General features: G+C 41.7%; 1 protein-coding gene across 1 annotated transcript in view; it reads right to left on the reverse strand.

Annotated features, from left to right (window-relative positions):
- Nucleotides 1-12,844, reverse strand: part of CRTAP (cartilage associated protein) — a 153,984-nt gene that overhangs the window by 115,633 nt on the left and 25,507 nt on the right. The window contains exon 2 of the mRNA XM_069214279.1: nucleotides 5,339-5,488. Within this exon, the coding sequence (XP_069070380.1) occupies nucleotides 5,339-5,488 (150 nt within the window). The remainder of the gene's footprint in view (nucleotides 1-5,338; nucleotides 5,489-12,844) is intronic.

Consider the following 12,844-nt stretch of genomic DNA (forward strand, 5'->3'; position numbering starts at 1 on the left):
TGAATGATCTACCCAGGACTTGGAGGACATACATCTGTTAACTAATCTATCAAAAACTGAAGATGTACAAGGTATAAGACAATAGCAGAAGAACTGGAGATCAACATCTCACACTTAAGAGAAAGTAAGTTCAAACCCAAGTCCAGCTTTACCCCAATTTTAACATCTGGAAACTCCATTGACCTGTTCTGTATGCCTGTATTAAAGGATTTGTATAGCGAACATCAAAAATACCTTTCCAGACTTAAACATCTTCCTAGGAATATTACGAATGAGGAAGAAAAAGATTAAGTATCAGAACAAAGAACTCATTATAAAATAGGCTGATGAAGGGGAAAACACTGTTATCTTACATAAGGGTGACTATGTTAAAGAAATCGTTCGCCAATTGAGGGACTTCACAAGTTATGCCAGACTACTAAAGGATGCCACATCAGAAACACAAAAAAACTGTCTAACCATTTAGATAAATGGTATAACAAATGGTAGAACAAATGTCTCATCACCACAGAAGAAAAACAATTCCTGTATATAAAACACCCAGTCATGGCCACGATGTATATCCTTCAGAACATCGAATGGGAACCAAACTATATATTAGAAAAGTAGACAGTGCGAGCTTATATACATCTATCAAACATTAGGATGTCATGGAAGCAGTTGGCAAAGCCTTATCCACAAGATCAGTCGATCAAACAGCAAAAAAACAAAATGATGTGGAAATAGTAGACTTTTTCCTAACCAACAATATTTTCACATTTAATAATAATATCGATTGTCAACAACAAGGGACCGTAATGGGTGCAACATTGTCTCCCCTGTATGCCTGTATCACCACAGGAGAAAGAGAGAAATACTGGATATGGAATGAGAGATTTGAAACTTACAGTAGAAACATAGTTTTTCTGGGATCGATATATCGAGGATATCCTTAACTATGGAAAGGCACTGAGTCATCATTAGCAACACACATAGCGGATTTCTCTGACAACAAATGGGGCATTACTGTTACATTTGACATATTTAAAAAACAGGTCACCTTCTTGGACCTCAATATCTTCATGGAAAACAACCATCTGCATTGCAAAATACACAGAAATAAACACAGCATCTAATTCCATACTTGAAGCCACTAGTTGTCATTCAAGTAACATAATCAAGAATATTCACAAGAATGAATTCTGTAGGGCAGAAATAAACTGTAGTAGATCCTCAGACCATCAACAAAAATCTAGGTAAATCATGGACACACTTAGTAAACAAGGCTATAAAACTGAAATTCTCAACTCAACAATACAAGAAGTGGACCAATTAGAAAAAGCCTCTTGAGCATTTATAGGAAATCAAAGTCTACTAAACAACCAATGAAATTTGACACACAGTTCTCCAATGGCCAGCACCTAATCAGAAAACCTTTAAGAAAACATTTGTCCCTCTTAAAAAATAATCCTCAGATCTCCAAAGAACCTGAAGCCAACCCTCAAATAAGCTTCACCTGGGCACCAAATATTTGCCAAAAACTATGTCAATCACATTTCATAGAGGAAAAGAAATTTTTTGGACAACACCACTGGTTTCTATACCTGCCACAGTTGTTCCATTTGTAAATTGGGAAAAAATAAAACCAAAAATCTGAAGATTAATAAACAATCCCATATAATCAAAGATTGGATCAGCTGTGAAAGTATATAAGTAATATATGCAATTTTCTGACCATGCGAACAAACATACATTGGCAGTACTACAAGCCCTCGCAAATAAAGGATACAAGAACACTATAGAAATATTCAGAAAACGGACTGCAATCAACCACTGGTTTACCATTTCTTTACAGCTCATCCATATCAAAGAACCTTCAACTTTGTTTGTTTAGAAAAATCCCAGGGGTGGAAACCACAAATAGTGCTACGTAAACCAGAGAGTAAACTAATACTAAAATTCAACACAGTAAAATATGGACTGGAAAAAAAAAAGATGCCGAACATGGGTACTATACGACTCATAACTAACAGAGCATAATATATCAATAAGGCTTGATTTTCTGTACAAATGTTGTTAATCGGTTCTTTGCTACCCTAAATGTATTTACTGATAAAGAGTACTGATACCACTCAATAGAGCAATGTAGTCAAACTAGCAAATCCCAGCAATTAGGTTACCACTTACCCAATTTAATATGAATTAGAACGGGTTAAATAAATAGCCATCTAGCATAAGTATATGATTTTTCAAAAACAAACTCAGTGAATGATTTCTGCCTTAATGTTAACCAATAATCCCAATTTGAGATATGCAAACAATAACAGGATCACATGCTTAAATCATCATTCCAAGATGGCGCCTCTATGCCATGAGTACAGATACTAGCAGAGGACAAACCCTTCTTCCACTACCAGTGCCAGCCCTTTCGCCCATCTTGCTCCTTACTTAAATGTAATAAGGGACTAATGATTTTTTAAGCAAACAATAATACCTACAACATGGCGCATAGATTCAGTGCTGCTAAATATTAGTAAAGGTCACGGAAACCCTATTAAAATCGTCATAATCAGTAAGTTGTTTATAATGACTACACTACCATGGTTTGAAATGAAAATATATGCCCATGGCACTTTCCATTCTCATTTTACATTACAGTTCACCTTCCTCAGTAGAAAGTAACAAAGGACTAACAATACCGTGAGCAATAAATAACACCCACAAGATGGAGCTTAGGTTAGACGCCGAATAGAACAAGTGAAGGACTGCAAAGACTGTCTTGATAACACAACAATCAGTAAGTCATCCAACAAACTATGACCATTACTTCAGGGTTTGAAACAACCACAAAAAATACTTTGTCCAAGGTACATTGCGCTTTTGATACATATGATAGCCTCTTTACTTAAACCATTAAATTGCCCCCTCCAAAGATCAAAGCTATCATTTATAAGGCATTTGCCCAACTCACAGAAATGTCCATGCCCTTTTCTTTTCCCCCACAACTTTAATATACTTGACTTGATTCGCTAAAATATAATACTTCACTACCGGCACGCTCCTAAATATGTCAGCGTCAACTACAGCTGCTTACTCTGCTCCTGCAGAGATTACCTATAGCTCTCTTAAACACCTGTATTACCATTTTACAATGCTGCTAGAGACCATATGGGGAGGTTCAAAATTTTCTAAATCTAGCATGCAATGCGGACAAAGAACTAAATAAACATGACAACTGTACTTAGATTAAGCAATTGTTCCTGCTACATGTCTTCCAACCTCAAAGTTTGATAACATCTGGGCATATTACTGCACGTATCATATGAAAATACTACCACATCACAGGGCCACATACAGATTTTTAAAAATTTTGACCGTACAAATGTATAGCTCTTTGAACCGCTGTTCTAGGACATATGACCCAATGTTCTCTCTTCAACTACTACACTCCAAGTTCTGACCCTTGATCATACCTCTCTTTTTAGGGGAATCAGAACTCACATGAGTAGCGCCAGTTAAATAATTAAAACTCATTAATATTGCAGAATTTCCTTGAGGAGGGTGCGTTTTCATTCTTATTTGTCTACAAGAAGTGGTAGCCTATAAACTATATGAGGGTGACAGTTCCATCTAACTAGAGTTCACCATGTATTTTCACTTTATGTCTTGGTGTCTTTCCAAATACCTACTCACATGATGATGTAATCTATGATTCTCACTGGATCACAAGGTGCTTTTTCCTGGGTTTATGACAGACATAATATAGACTTTTGTTTGGTAATACGTTGCATGTTTCTTCTTTCATTTTTATCCTTGAGAAAGCCTCAGGCTTGTTAGCCTGAAAGGGGCGAAACATGTGTTGGCTAATAAAATGTACAAATCATGGAAAAACCTTCTCTTTTAAGAATTATAAGTAAACAATGGAAATAAAAATACTACAATAAGGAAAATTGGCCCTCGACTCTGGTTTCCAATAATACCATTTACTTCATACTTTGAGAATCCAAAGGACTAATTGGAGGTCACACTCATTATCTTTGAACCCTGTCTTTTATACAGAGACGTAAGGGGCCCTACCCGCTTACGAGTGTTCTGCGTCTTCCACTACAAATGAATAAAAAAAAAAAAAAAAAGAGGCATTAATAAAAAGGCCTAGAGTGTGTCGGGCATTAAATATCCATGAATACAGAAATTGTTTTGTGACAGCCACCCAAGCAGAGCATTACCGATTAACAAATGAGTAACAGATGATGGGAGAAAAAGCTCACTAGCTTCCAATGATCCATTTAAGGTGTTTTAAGTCGATTTGCGATTCAGTGGTTCAGATATCTCTAAAATGTAACCTCATCATATCCAGAGCGTAACACTTTTTATACGCTAACTCCTCAAAAACTACTGAGCGGGTTTGCACCAAACCAAGCAAAGGTACTTCCTTGAGTAAGGCTGAATTCACAAACCAAGTTTAGGGTAAATCCATTCAATGATTCTTTTCTGAATAGAGGAGCAAGCAATTTTATGGGAGTTAAAATGAGAAATTTCACTTTAGGCTCCAACTCAACAGATATGTATGAAACTTGCCATGAAGAACCCAAAATTTATGTTTTTTTCTTGACATGTTTCTTGCAGAATTGTCAAATTGCACAAGCCTTATTATGGAAACAAAAAAAATGAACCTTAACTATGGAGGCACTATCTCGGCATCTTTAAATATGTTTTCAGGTTCTGGCCCAACATATCGAATTTAGTTCAGAGTACTCGAGAATAACAAGAGACAGCATTTTTATTTTGTTGCATAAACTTTATAATTTCATGGCAATATTTCAAAACACAGTAGCTTAGCTTTACAAAAGTCAGAATCAATGCTACGTATTTACCAACATGGGTAGAACATCAACTGGAACTCTAAAGAAGAACCATGACTTTAAATTTGTTTTTGTAATAGTCAAGTCATTGACTTCTAACCATCAACCACATCACTACCATTGTAAGAAATAAGGAAAACAAAAGATATATATCAGTCTCTCCATTCCCAACTGGGAGGACAATGCTGAATTAGAAATGCAAAGGAGAGACAGAGCATAGTTTAGGCTCTGGCCTGGCACTGTTTGAGTGGTTCACACTGGACAAAATTTAAATTTAAATTTTAAATAAAATTTAATTGGATAATGTTACCACTAGTCATTTACAGCTCTTGGTAACAGACGTGCAGTTGTGTGTGATTATAACTAAATTGATTAAACAGCAATTCCTAAAACATGTTAAAAAAACACGTTAAGAACCATATGAAAAAAAACACGTTAAGAACCATATGAAAAGCAAGTTAATAACATTTGTACTTCTATTATAAGAAAGTGCATACCTCATAGGACTTGGTCTCCAGGTCTTTGATATAGTCCTCTGCATCAGGCATGCTTTTGTAGTATGCCATGTTCCGCTTCATCATCTCATCATCCGGGTGCTTAAGCATAAATGTGTGAGCTGCTGCAATAGCCTTTGGTAAGTTATTGGTCTAAGGGAGAAAAATCAAATGTCAGATAAACTAAAATGTTAAAAAGATGAAGAATCCAAACCTAACATCAATCGCCTACTCATTTAAAGTACTGACTGATTTGCCCATTTTAGAACTTTGCTAAACCATTTTGGTAAACTGATGAAAGGCAGGGGGACTGGGCTATCATCTGGGCAGGAGTACAGGATAGCTTTGTGAATAAATCTATTTATGCTCGTTTTCTTAATTTATGCAGTGCTTAATGCTTTTGTTCTACTTTAGAGCACTGCCCATTGGTTTAGAGGTTACAAAGGAGAGACATTCTTCTCGGTTGTGAGTACCCATCCATTTCAATAGTTTATGGCAGGAGAATCCCACAGTTTTAATTACCCTTAAAACACATTACCTCTAATATGTTGAAACTTTAATAAATAATTGTAAAGCACAGCCATTGTGTGCTTTTCCTTGAGTTGGACAATGTTTCGCTGTGACACAATGACAAACCTGCAGAAATTTCACTGAATTTCCTCAAACAAATGTATTTTGTTATTCCATTTTTATTTGCATTGTGCTCATATACATATATCACTTCATCTCTTACTCTGCCTCAGAGAGTAACAAAAAGCATCATAAAACACACAATACACCTTAACATTCAAAGATTCTCCAAAGCAAAGTATTTACACTACGCCTGTTTCCTTCTAGGATCCAGCATTTTATTTTGAGGAAGAGCACAAATATATGCTTTCGGTGTAATGAATCTGCCCACCACAATAACATTAAGGGGGTCATTACGACCCTGGTGGCTGGCGGAACACTGGCGGTAACACCACCAACAGGCTGGAGGTGTTTTGCAAGTGTATTATGACCCTGGCGCATTAGCCACGGCGATACCGCCGCCCCCCCCCCCACTATACCGCCACGCTTCCGGTCATAATCTCCAGGGCAGCGCTGCTGGGGATAATGAGTCCCAAACCGCCAGCCATGCAAAGGATGGCGGTAAGGGAGACTCCACCTGGGGGCCTCTGCACTGCCCCTGCACTTGGCAGGGGCAGTGCAGGGGCCCCCAGGCACAGAAATGCATGACAGGTACTGCTGCACATCAAAATTACTGGCTTCAATGTTGATGTGACTTTTCCGCTGGGCCAGCGGACGTAAACGCTGTTTCCGTCCGTATGGCCCAGCGGAAAAGTCGTTATAAGGGGCCATCCATACCGCCAGCACTGGCAGTGTGTTGGCTTCCGCGGTCTTATGCAAAGACCGCCGAAGTCGTAATGAGGGCCTTAATTCAGAATAATTCATGTATTTCACAATGTGGTAGTTACTCCAAGGAATAATAGGCTTCGAGTCGTAAATTTCTGCTCTGATATACAAAATCATCCCATTCTGTTAAACAAAGAAAACACACACACCCTCACAACAACACCACAAAGTAAATTATGTACTGAAACATCAAAAACGTACATTATGAAACTGAGAGAGTACTAAACATTTTACATAAACATTATGGGGGTCATTATGATTCCGGAGGTAAAAACCGCCTACTGCCGCGGCGACGGCTGCCACAAGACCATTGCCGCTGCTACCTGCTGTCCGCTGGATTATGACCACAGCTAGATTTCCGCCAGAAGGATGGCGGAAATCCGGCTGTGGCCATGCCGGCGGATGCGGTAAGGTGTCGCTGCTGCCAGCAGCAGCGCCACACCAGTAGACCTCCGCCGGACGTATTATGAGAATAATACAGCCTGGCGGTGTTCTGCTGGCAGACGCTGCTGCTGGCAGCAGCACTGCGTCCCGTCTCCTGCCTTCGGACCCCCTGACTACAGGTAAGTCAGGTGCTCCGACATGGGAGGAAGTGGGATGTGTTGTGTGTGTATGTCTGTGCAGGTGTGTGCTGCGTTTTTTATGTGTATGCATGTTTGGGGGTGTGAGTGCGTGTATGGCGAGTTGTGTGAAAGCGTGTGTGCGTGTATGTATGTAAGTGTGTGCGGATGTGTGTGTGTGGATGGATGTATGCATGCGTGGATGAATGTAGGAATGGGTGTGTGTATGCGTGTGTGAAGCGAGGGGCGTGTATGAAGGGGGGTTTTGGAGAGGGAGGGAGAGTGGGGGGGAAAACCTGGGGAGGGGGTGAGGGGCAGGGAAAACCACTATCAGTGACGGGAAAGGGATTCCCTGTCACTGTTAGTGCATACCGCTATGGTTTTCGTGGCAAACCATGGCGGTAGGCTGGGTCATAATCCTACAAGCGGGCAAGTGACGGCCGCCGGGCTGGAGATTGAAATCTCCAGCCCGACGGTCATTACCACTGCGGCAGTCAGTGTGGTAGATTGGCAGTTTGGCTTCAGCCAAACTGCCAATGTCATAATATGGAGACGAGTACCACCAGCCTGTTGCCAGTACTTTCCTTCATATTAACGCCAACCGCCGGTGTCATAATGACCCCCCTATGTCCTAAAAAAATGGAGCAGCATTTTGCATCGTAGGTGTAGTCATTTCACAAGCCATCAGGCTGTTCCTAGATCAAAGTGCAAAAGTAGTAGCAACAGTTACATAAGAACATAGCAGTGGTAAAGACAGAAAGTGTCATTTTAGATGTCAAGTGCACTGAAGAACAGGGCATGACAGCACCATAAAGTCCAAGAATTTTATGTCAGCAAGCAATCAAAGGTTTCTATTGAATATCTTCGGAATAGCATTCGTGGGTGGGGGTGATACTTTAGGCTCTCTCAGAAATCAAAATTAGGGAACTATCTTGTTACAGTGGTGTGGAGCCATGTGGCAGAAGGACCAGGTGTAGTATGTGGTGATGAAAAACTTAAAAACAGAACAGCATTGGAGTGCAGGGCATATTTTAAAGTGTTGAAGGTATTTGTGCGATATTTTGGAGGCCAGGATAAGTAAAATATACTATGGCCTGACACAGGGACACACTCCACGAAACCTGACAGGAAAATTAAGACACAGCAACCCAAACTCAAGTAAACAGTCACAATATGATTTATACAACTGGCCCATTAACGTTTAAAGGAAGCCAATATATTTTGTCTTAAAAAGGCTCAAAGGCATACATACTAGAGAGAAACGGGTCTCAGCTAAGCAAAACAAAAGATGCCAAGTCTACAACAACGTAATAAAGTTCCCACTGAACTTGTGAACACTGGGTATTTTTTTGCAACCAGAAATTATAAATAAATGCAAAAAAAAAGAATCAGAAAACAAAATAATACCGATGTTTTAGGATTTCTCCATTTGTAGTTTCAGTATGGATTTGTTTAGGTAGCAACTAATCATCCTGAGCATGACTAAATGTTAGCGACTGTATCTGGATGAAGCAGCATTGCGATATCAGATTTCTGAGCAATTGCCTGTGATGTCACATTAGATTTGAATATTCAGCGCGAGACCCGTCTGTGACTGGAACCCTTCCGAGAAAAGGAATTACACATTTTTAAAAAAGGACAATTTTTTAATTGCCTGGCTACCACGATTCAACAAGTGCCTTGAGATGAAAAAAGGAAAACAAAACAGGCATTGGCAAAACTAAAATACACTCGCTTTGGCTGCTGACCTTTCGGCTTTGCCAATGCTTATTTTTTTCTGCCAGTGGTTTCTGTATGAAGACATGCATTGTATGAAAGCACGTGCTGAAGCAGATATGCTAATTAGAAAATTATTAATGATGTTTATGTGTTTTGAATAATGAAACGTTTGTAGAGAAACTCATTGTAGAGAAAATAATGTGCACGTTTGAAAATGTGCCCTCGGGGCATGTCAGCCATTTATACGAGATTGTACTAATATAACTGAAATTGTGTGAAATAATAAAAAAAATATAAGAATAATGTGGTAATATGTCATATCGAAATGTATAACCTATGTTTTGCATTAACTTGTAGTGCTAACTTAGCTGGAATTAGGGCCTAGTCTTCCTAGGCCTCGCACACGAAGAGCTGAAATACTTAACACGCTGCAAGAAGCTGAATGCATGACCTGTCCTTGAGCCACCCAATGTTAAAAGTTGTTTAGCTAGAATTTTCTGCAATGTACCGGCGGACAGGAGATGATGAAGAAAATATGATACAATTATGTGTAGAGTAGGCTAAATGTACTTTCCCAGGACTTGAACAATGGAAGCACTGACAGAAGAGAAACATGCAACATTTTCGATATCTGAAGAGCCAGATGATGAGGCCATCGTATAGTGGACCAATCCGCTTCTTGTGAAAAGACTAGTATTAAAATTTATAGATTTAGTAAACTAATATTATAGGTTAAAGTCATACTTGCTGACTGACTGACTGACCAATTGGGAATTAGGGGGATGGACTGGGAGACCCTAATAAAAAGTCATGACCGGGGGCTAAGACTTCGATGTGGGAGAATAGGAGTGAGACATTGATGACGTCAGGAGACGCTGTTCGAGATTCTGTCATTGGGCTCATACTCTGAGGGCCTGATGTATTGCTGATCCATTAATGACCTGAAGACGAAGACTGACGTTGCTGATCCATTCTGTGGTTAGGTAGCTATGAAAATGTGACTGACTAACTTGTGCCTTTTCTTCTAGGTACCAACTGCGCTGTTTTATAGATTTTCACTAAGAAAGATGTTTTCCAAATTCATGTTTCCTAAATTGTTTTGCATGAAGCCCCACATGCGAATGCTAATCTTGGTTAGGTAGGCTTCCTAGGGGTGACGTTGACAGTGACAATTGACTGACAAACTAATTGCTGAAGTCTGGTATTGATGCTGGAAATCTTTTATTGGCTTATGTAGGAGTATTCAAGCATGTTTCTTCAAATTCTGATTTGATTATGTTATTGATGTTACACTAATGAACTAATAATCGAGCTGACTGAATAAAGTTTTACCTAATAGATGATTTAGTTTTGTAATCAATAGGGAAATAAAATTGTTTAACACTTTAACCGCTTAGGTGCGGGCGTCGGCCACTGGCCGACGCCCACACACCCTCCCTGGTGCGGGTCACGACCAGTGGCCGACACCAGGAAGGGTATCAATAAATCCTCGGGTGCGTCGCACCCGAGGATTTATTATTTTTTTTAAACCCCCCCCGGGAGACACGGAAGCTTCCGTGTCTCCCCCCGCCCCCCCACCCGCCCCTTTGTGACGTCAGCGCGCCGACGTTGCAAAGGTGTTTTCCCCATCAAAGCAGGAAGCAGCCTTGCGGCCGCTTCCTGCTTTGATGGGGAAAACGGCCTTTCTCACGTTCGGGAAGGCCTCGTAAGAAAGGGGAGTGTCTCCCCTTTCTTACGAGGCCTTCCTGAAAGTGTTTCCTGGCCTCCCGGTCGCAGCTGTGCTGCGATCGGGGGCCAGGAAACACTTTCAGGTTTCCTGGCCCCCCGATCGCAGCACAGCTGCGATCGGGGGGCCAGGAAACACTTTGAAAATGCCTCGTAAGAAAGGGGAGACTCTCCCCTTTCTTACGAGGCCTTCTCAAACTGTTTCTGGCCCCCGATCGCAGCTGTGCTGCGATCGGGGGCCAGAAACAGTTTGAGAAGGCCTCGTAAGAAAGGGGGAGAGTCTCCCCTTTCTTACGAGGCCTTCTCAAAGTGTTTCCTGGCCCCCGATCGCAGCATAGCTGCGATTGGGGGCCAGGAAACACCACTAGACGCCAGGGATTTCACTTTGGGGGGGCGGCCCCCTCGGAAAACGGGCCGCACCCCCCCCCCCGGGGGCATAATTAATAAAAAAAAAAAAAGGTAGGTGCCCCCTGGGGGGGGGGGGGGGGGGGGGGGTGACCGTGGGCAGGGTGACCCCCTGTGGGGGCAATTTTTTTTTTAGATGTTGTAGGGTTTCCCTGGGGGCCATTTTGGCCCCCAAGGAAACCATACAACAACTAAAAAAAATAGATCTATATATAGATCTATATTTATATATCTATGTAGATAGATATATCTATGTACATGGATATATCTATAGATATATCTATGTACATAGATATATATATATATATAGAGGTAGATCTATATATACCAAAGAGATTTATAAAGTGTGCTACTCACCTGTGAGGGTCTCAAGGCGCTTGGGGGGGGGGGGCGGGGGGAGGGAAAGGGGCTGGGAGGTTCACTGTTCGAAAAGCCAGGTTTTGAGGCCCTTCCTGAAAAGAAGTAGGTTTTGGGTCTTGCGAAGGTGGGTTGTGAGGGCGTTCCAGGTTTTGGGTGCAAGGTAGGAGAAGGATCTGCCCCCGGTGGTGGTGTGTTTGATGCGGGGGACAGAGGCGAGAGAGAGGTCAGCTGAGCGGACGTTTCGTGTGGGGGTGTGGAAGGTGACTCTCGTTGAGGTAGGCAGGGCCTGTGTTGTGGAGTGATTTGTGTGCGAGGATGAGGATCTTGAAGGTGATCCTTTTGTCAATGGGGAGCCAGTGGAGGGATTTGAGGTGTGGAGAGATGTGTTCGTGTCGGCGGAGGTCGAGGATGAGTCGTGCTGCTGAGTTCTAGATGCGTGTAGTTTGCGCTTGAGTTTTAGAGTGGTGCCGGCGTAGAGGGCGTTTCCGTAATCAAGCCTGCTGCTGATGTGTGCGTGAGTGACAGTTTTTCTGGTCTCTGTGGGGATCCATTTGAATGTTTTTCAGTATACGGAGTGTGTTGAAGCATGAGGAGGTGAGAGCGTTGATTTGTTGGGTCATCGAGAGGGAGGAGTCTAGGATGATGCTGAGGTTGCGTGCGTGGTTGGCGGGGGTGGGTGCAGGGCCTAGCGTGGTGGGCCACCATGAGGGGTCCCAGGTGTTTTTGTGTGGGCCAAAGAGGATTATTTCGGTTTTGCTTGAGTTGAGTTTCAGGTGATTGGCTGTCATATATATATCACTTTTGTCAATATGTGTGTGGTTTCCCTGGGGGGAAAAGGGTCCGACTTGTCTAGTGGCAGTTTTAGTGCCATAAAGAAGCGCAGAAGGTTTATATGCCTACTGCAAAGAGCAAATCTGTATTTGAAGTAAATAGCTGAGTACATTAGCAAAGTCTATGGAGAGATGAAGGGCACTTTTGCTGGGTGGTAATGAGGGAATCCGAGGAGGAAGGAGTGGGAGCACCAATAATGATTGTTGGACTGGGCGCAGGAGGTGCTAAAGACTGTGACGAATGGTATGTGACAAGGTGTTTTTTGAGTGTCTTGAAAGTACGTGCTGATTGAGGGAAGAAGCGCAGGTAAGGTGGCCTCTACTGTTGCACGTATCTCACACACCATCGATTTTGTGACTGTCTACGTAGGCTAGTGTTTTAGAGCAACAGTTTAGCCAATAGCAGAGATGGCATCTTGATGGATGACTGCTGCCTACACTCGGGTTATAGAGGACCGCTCTGACATAGGATCAGAGACTGAGACATCAGATACTGAGACAGCATCTGAGGGATA

This window comes from Pleurodeles waltl, chromosome 2_1, assembly GCF_031143425.1.
Source record: "Pleurodeles waltl isolate 20211129_DDA chromosome 2_1, aPleWal1.hap1.20221129, whole genome shotgun sequence".
NCBI classification, from domain to species: domain Eukaryota; kingdom Metazoa; phylum Chordata; class Amphibia; order Caudata; family Salamandridae; genus Pleurodeles; species Pleurodeles waltl.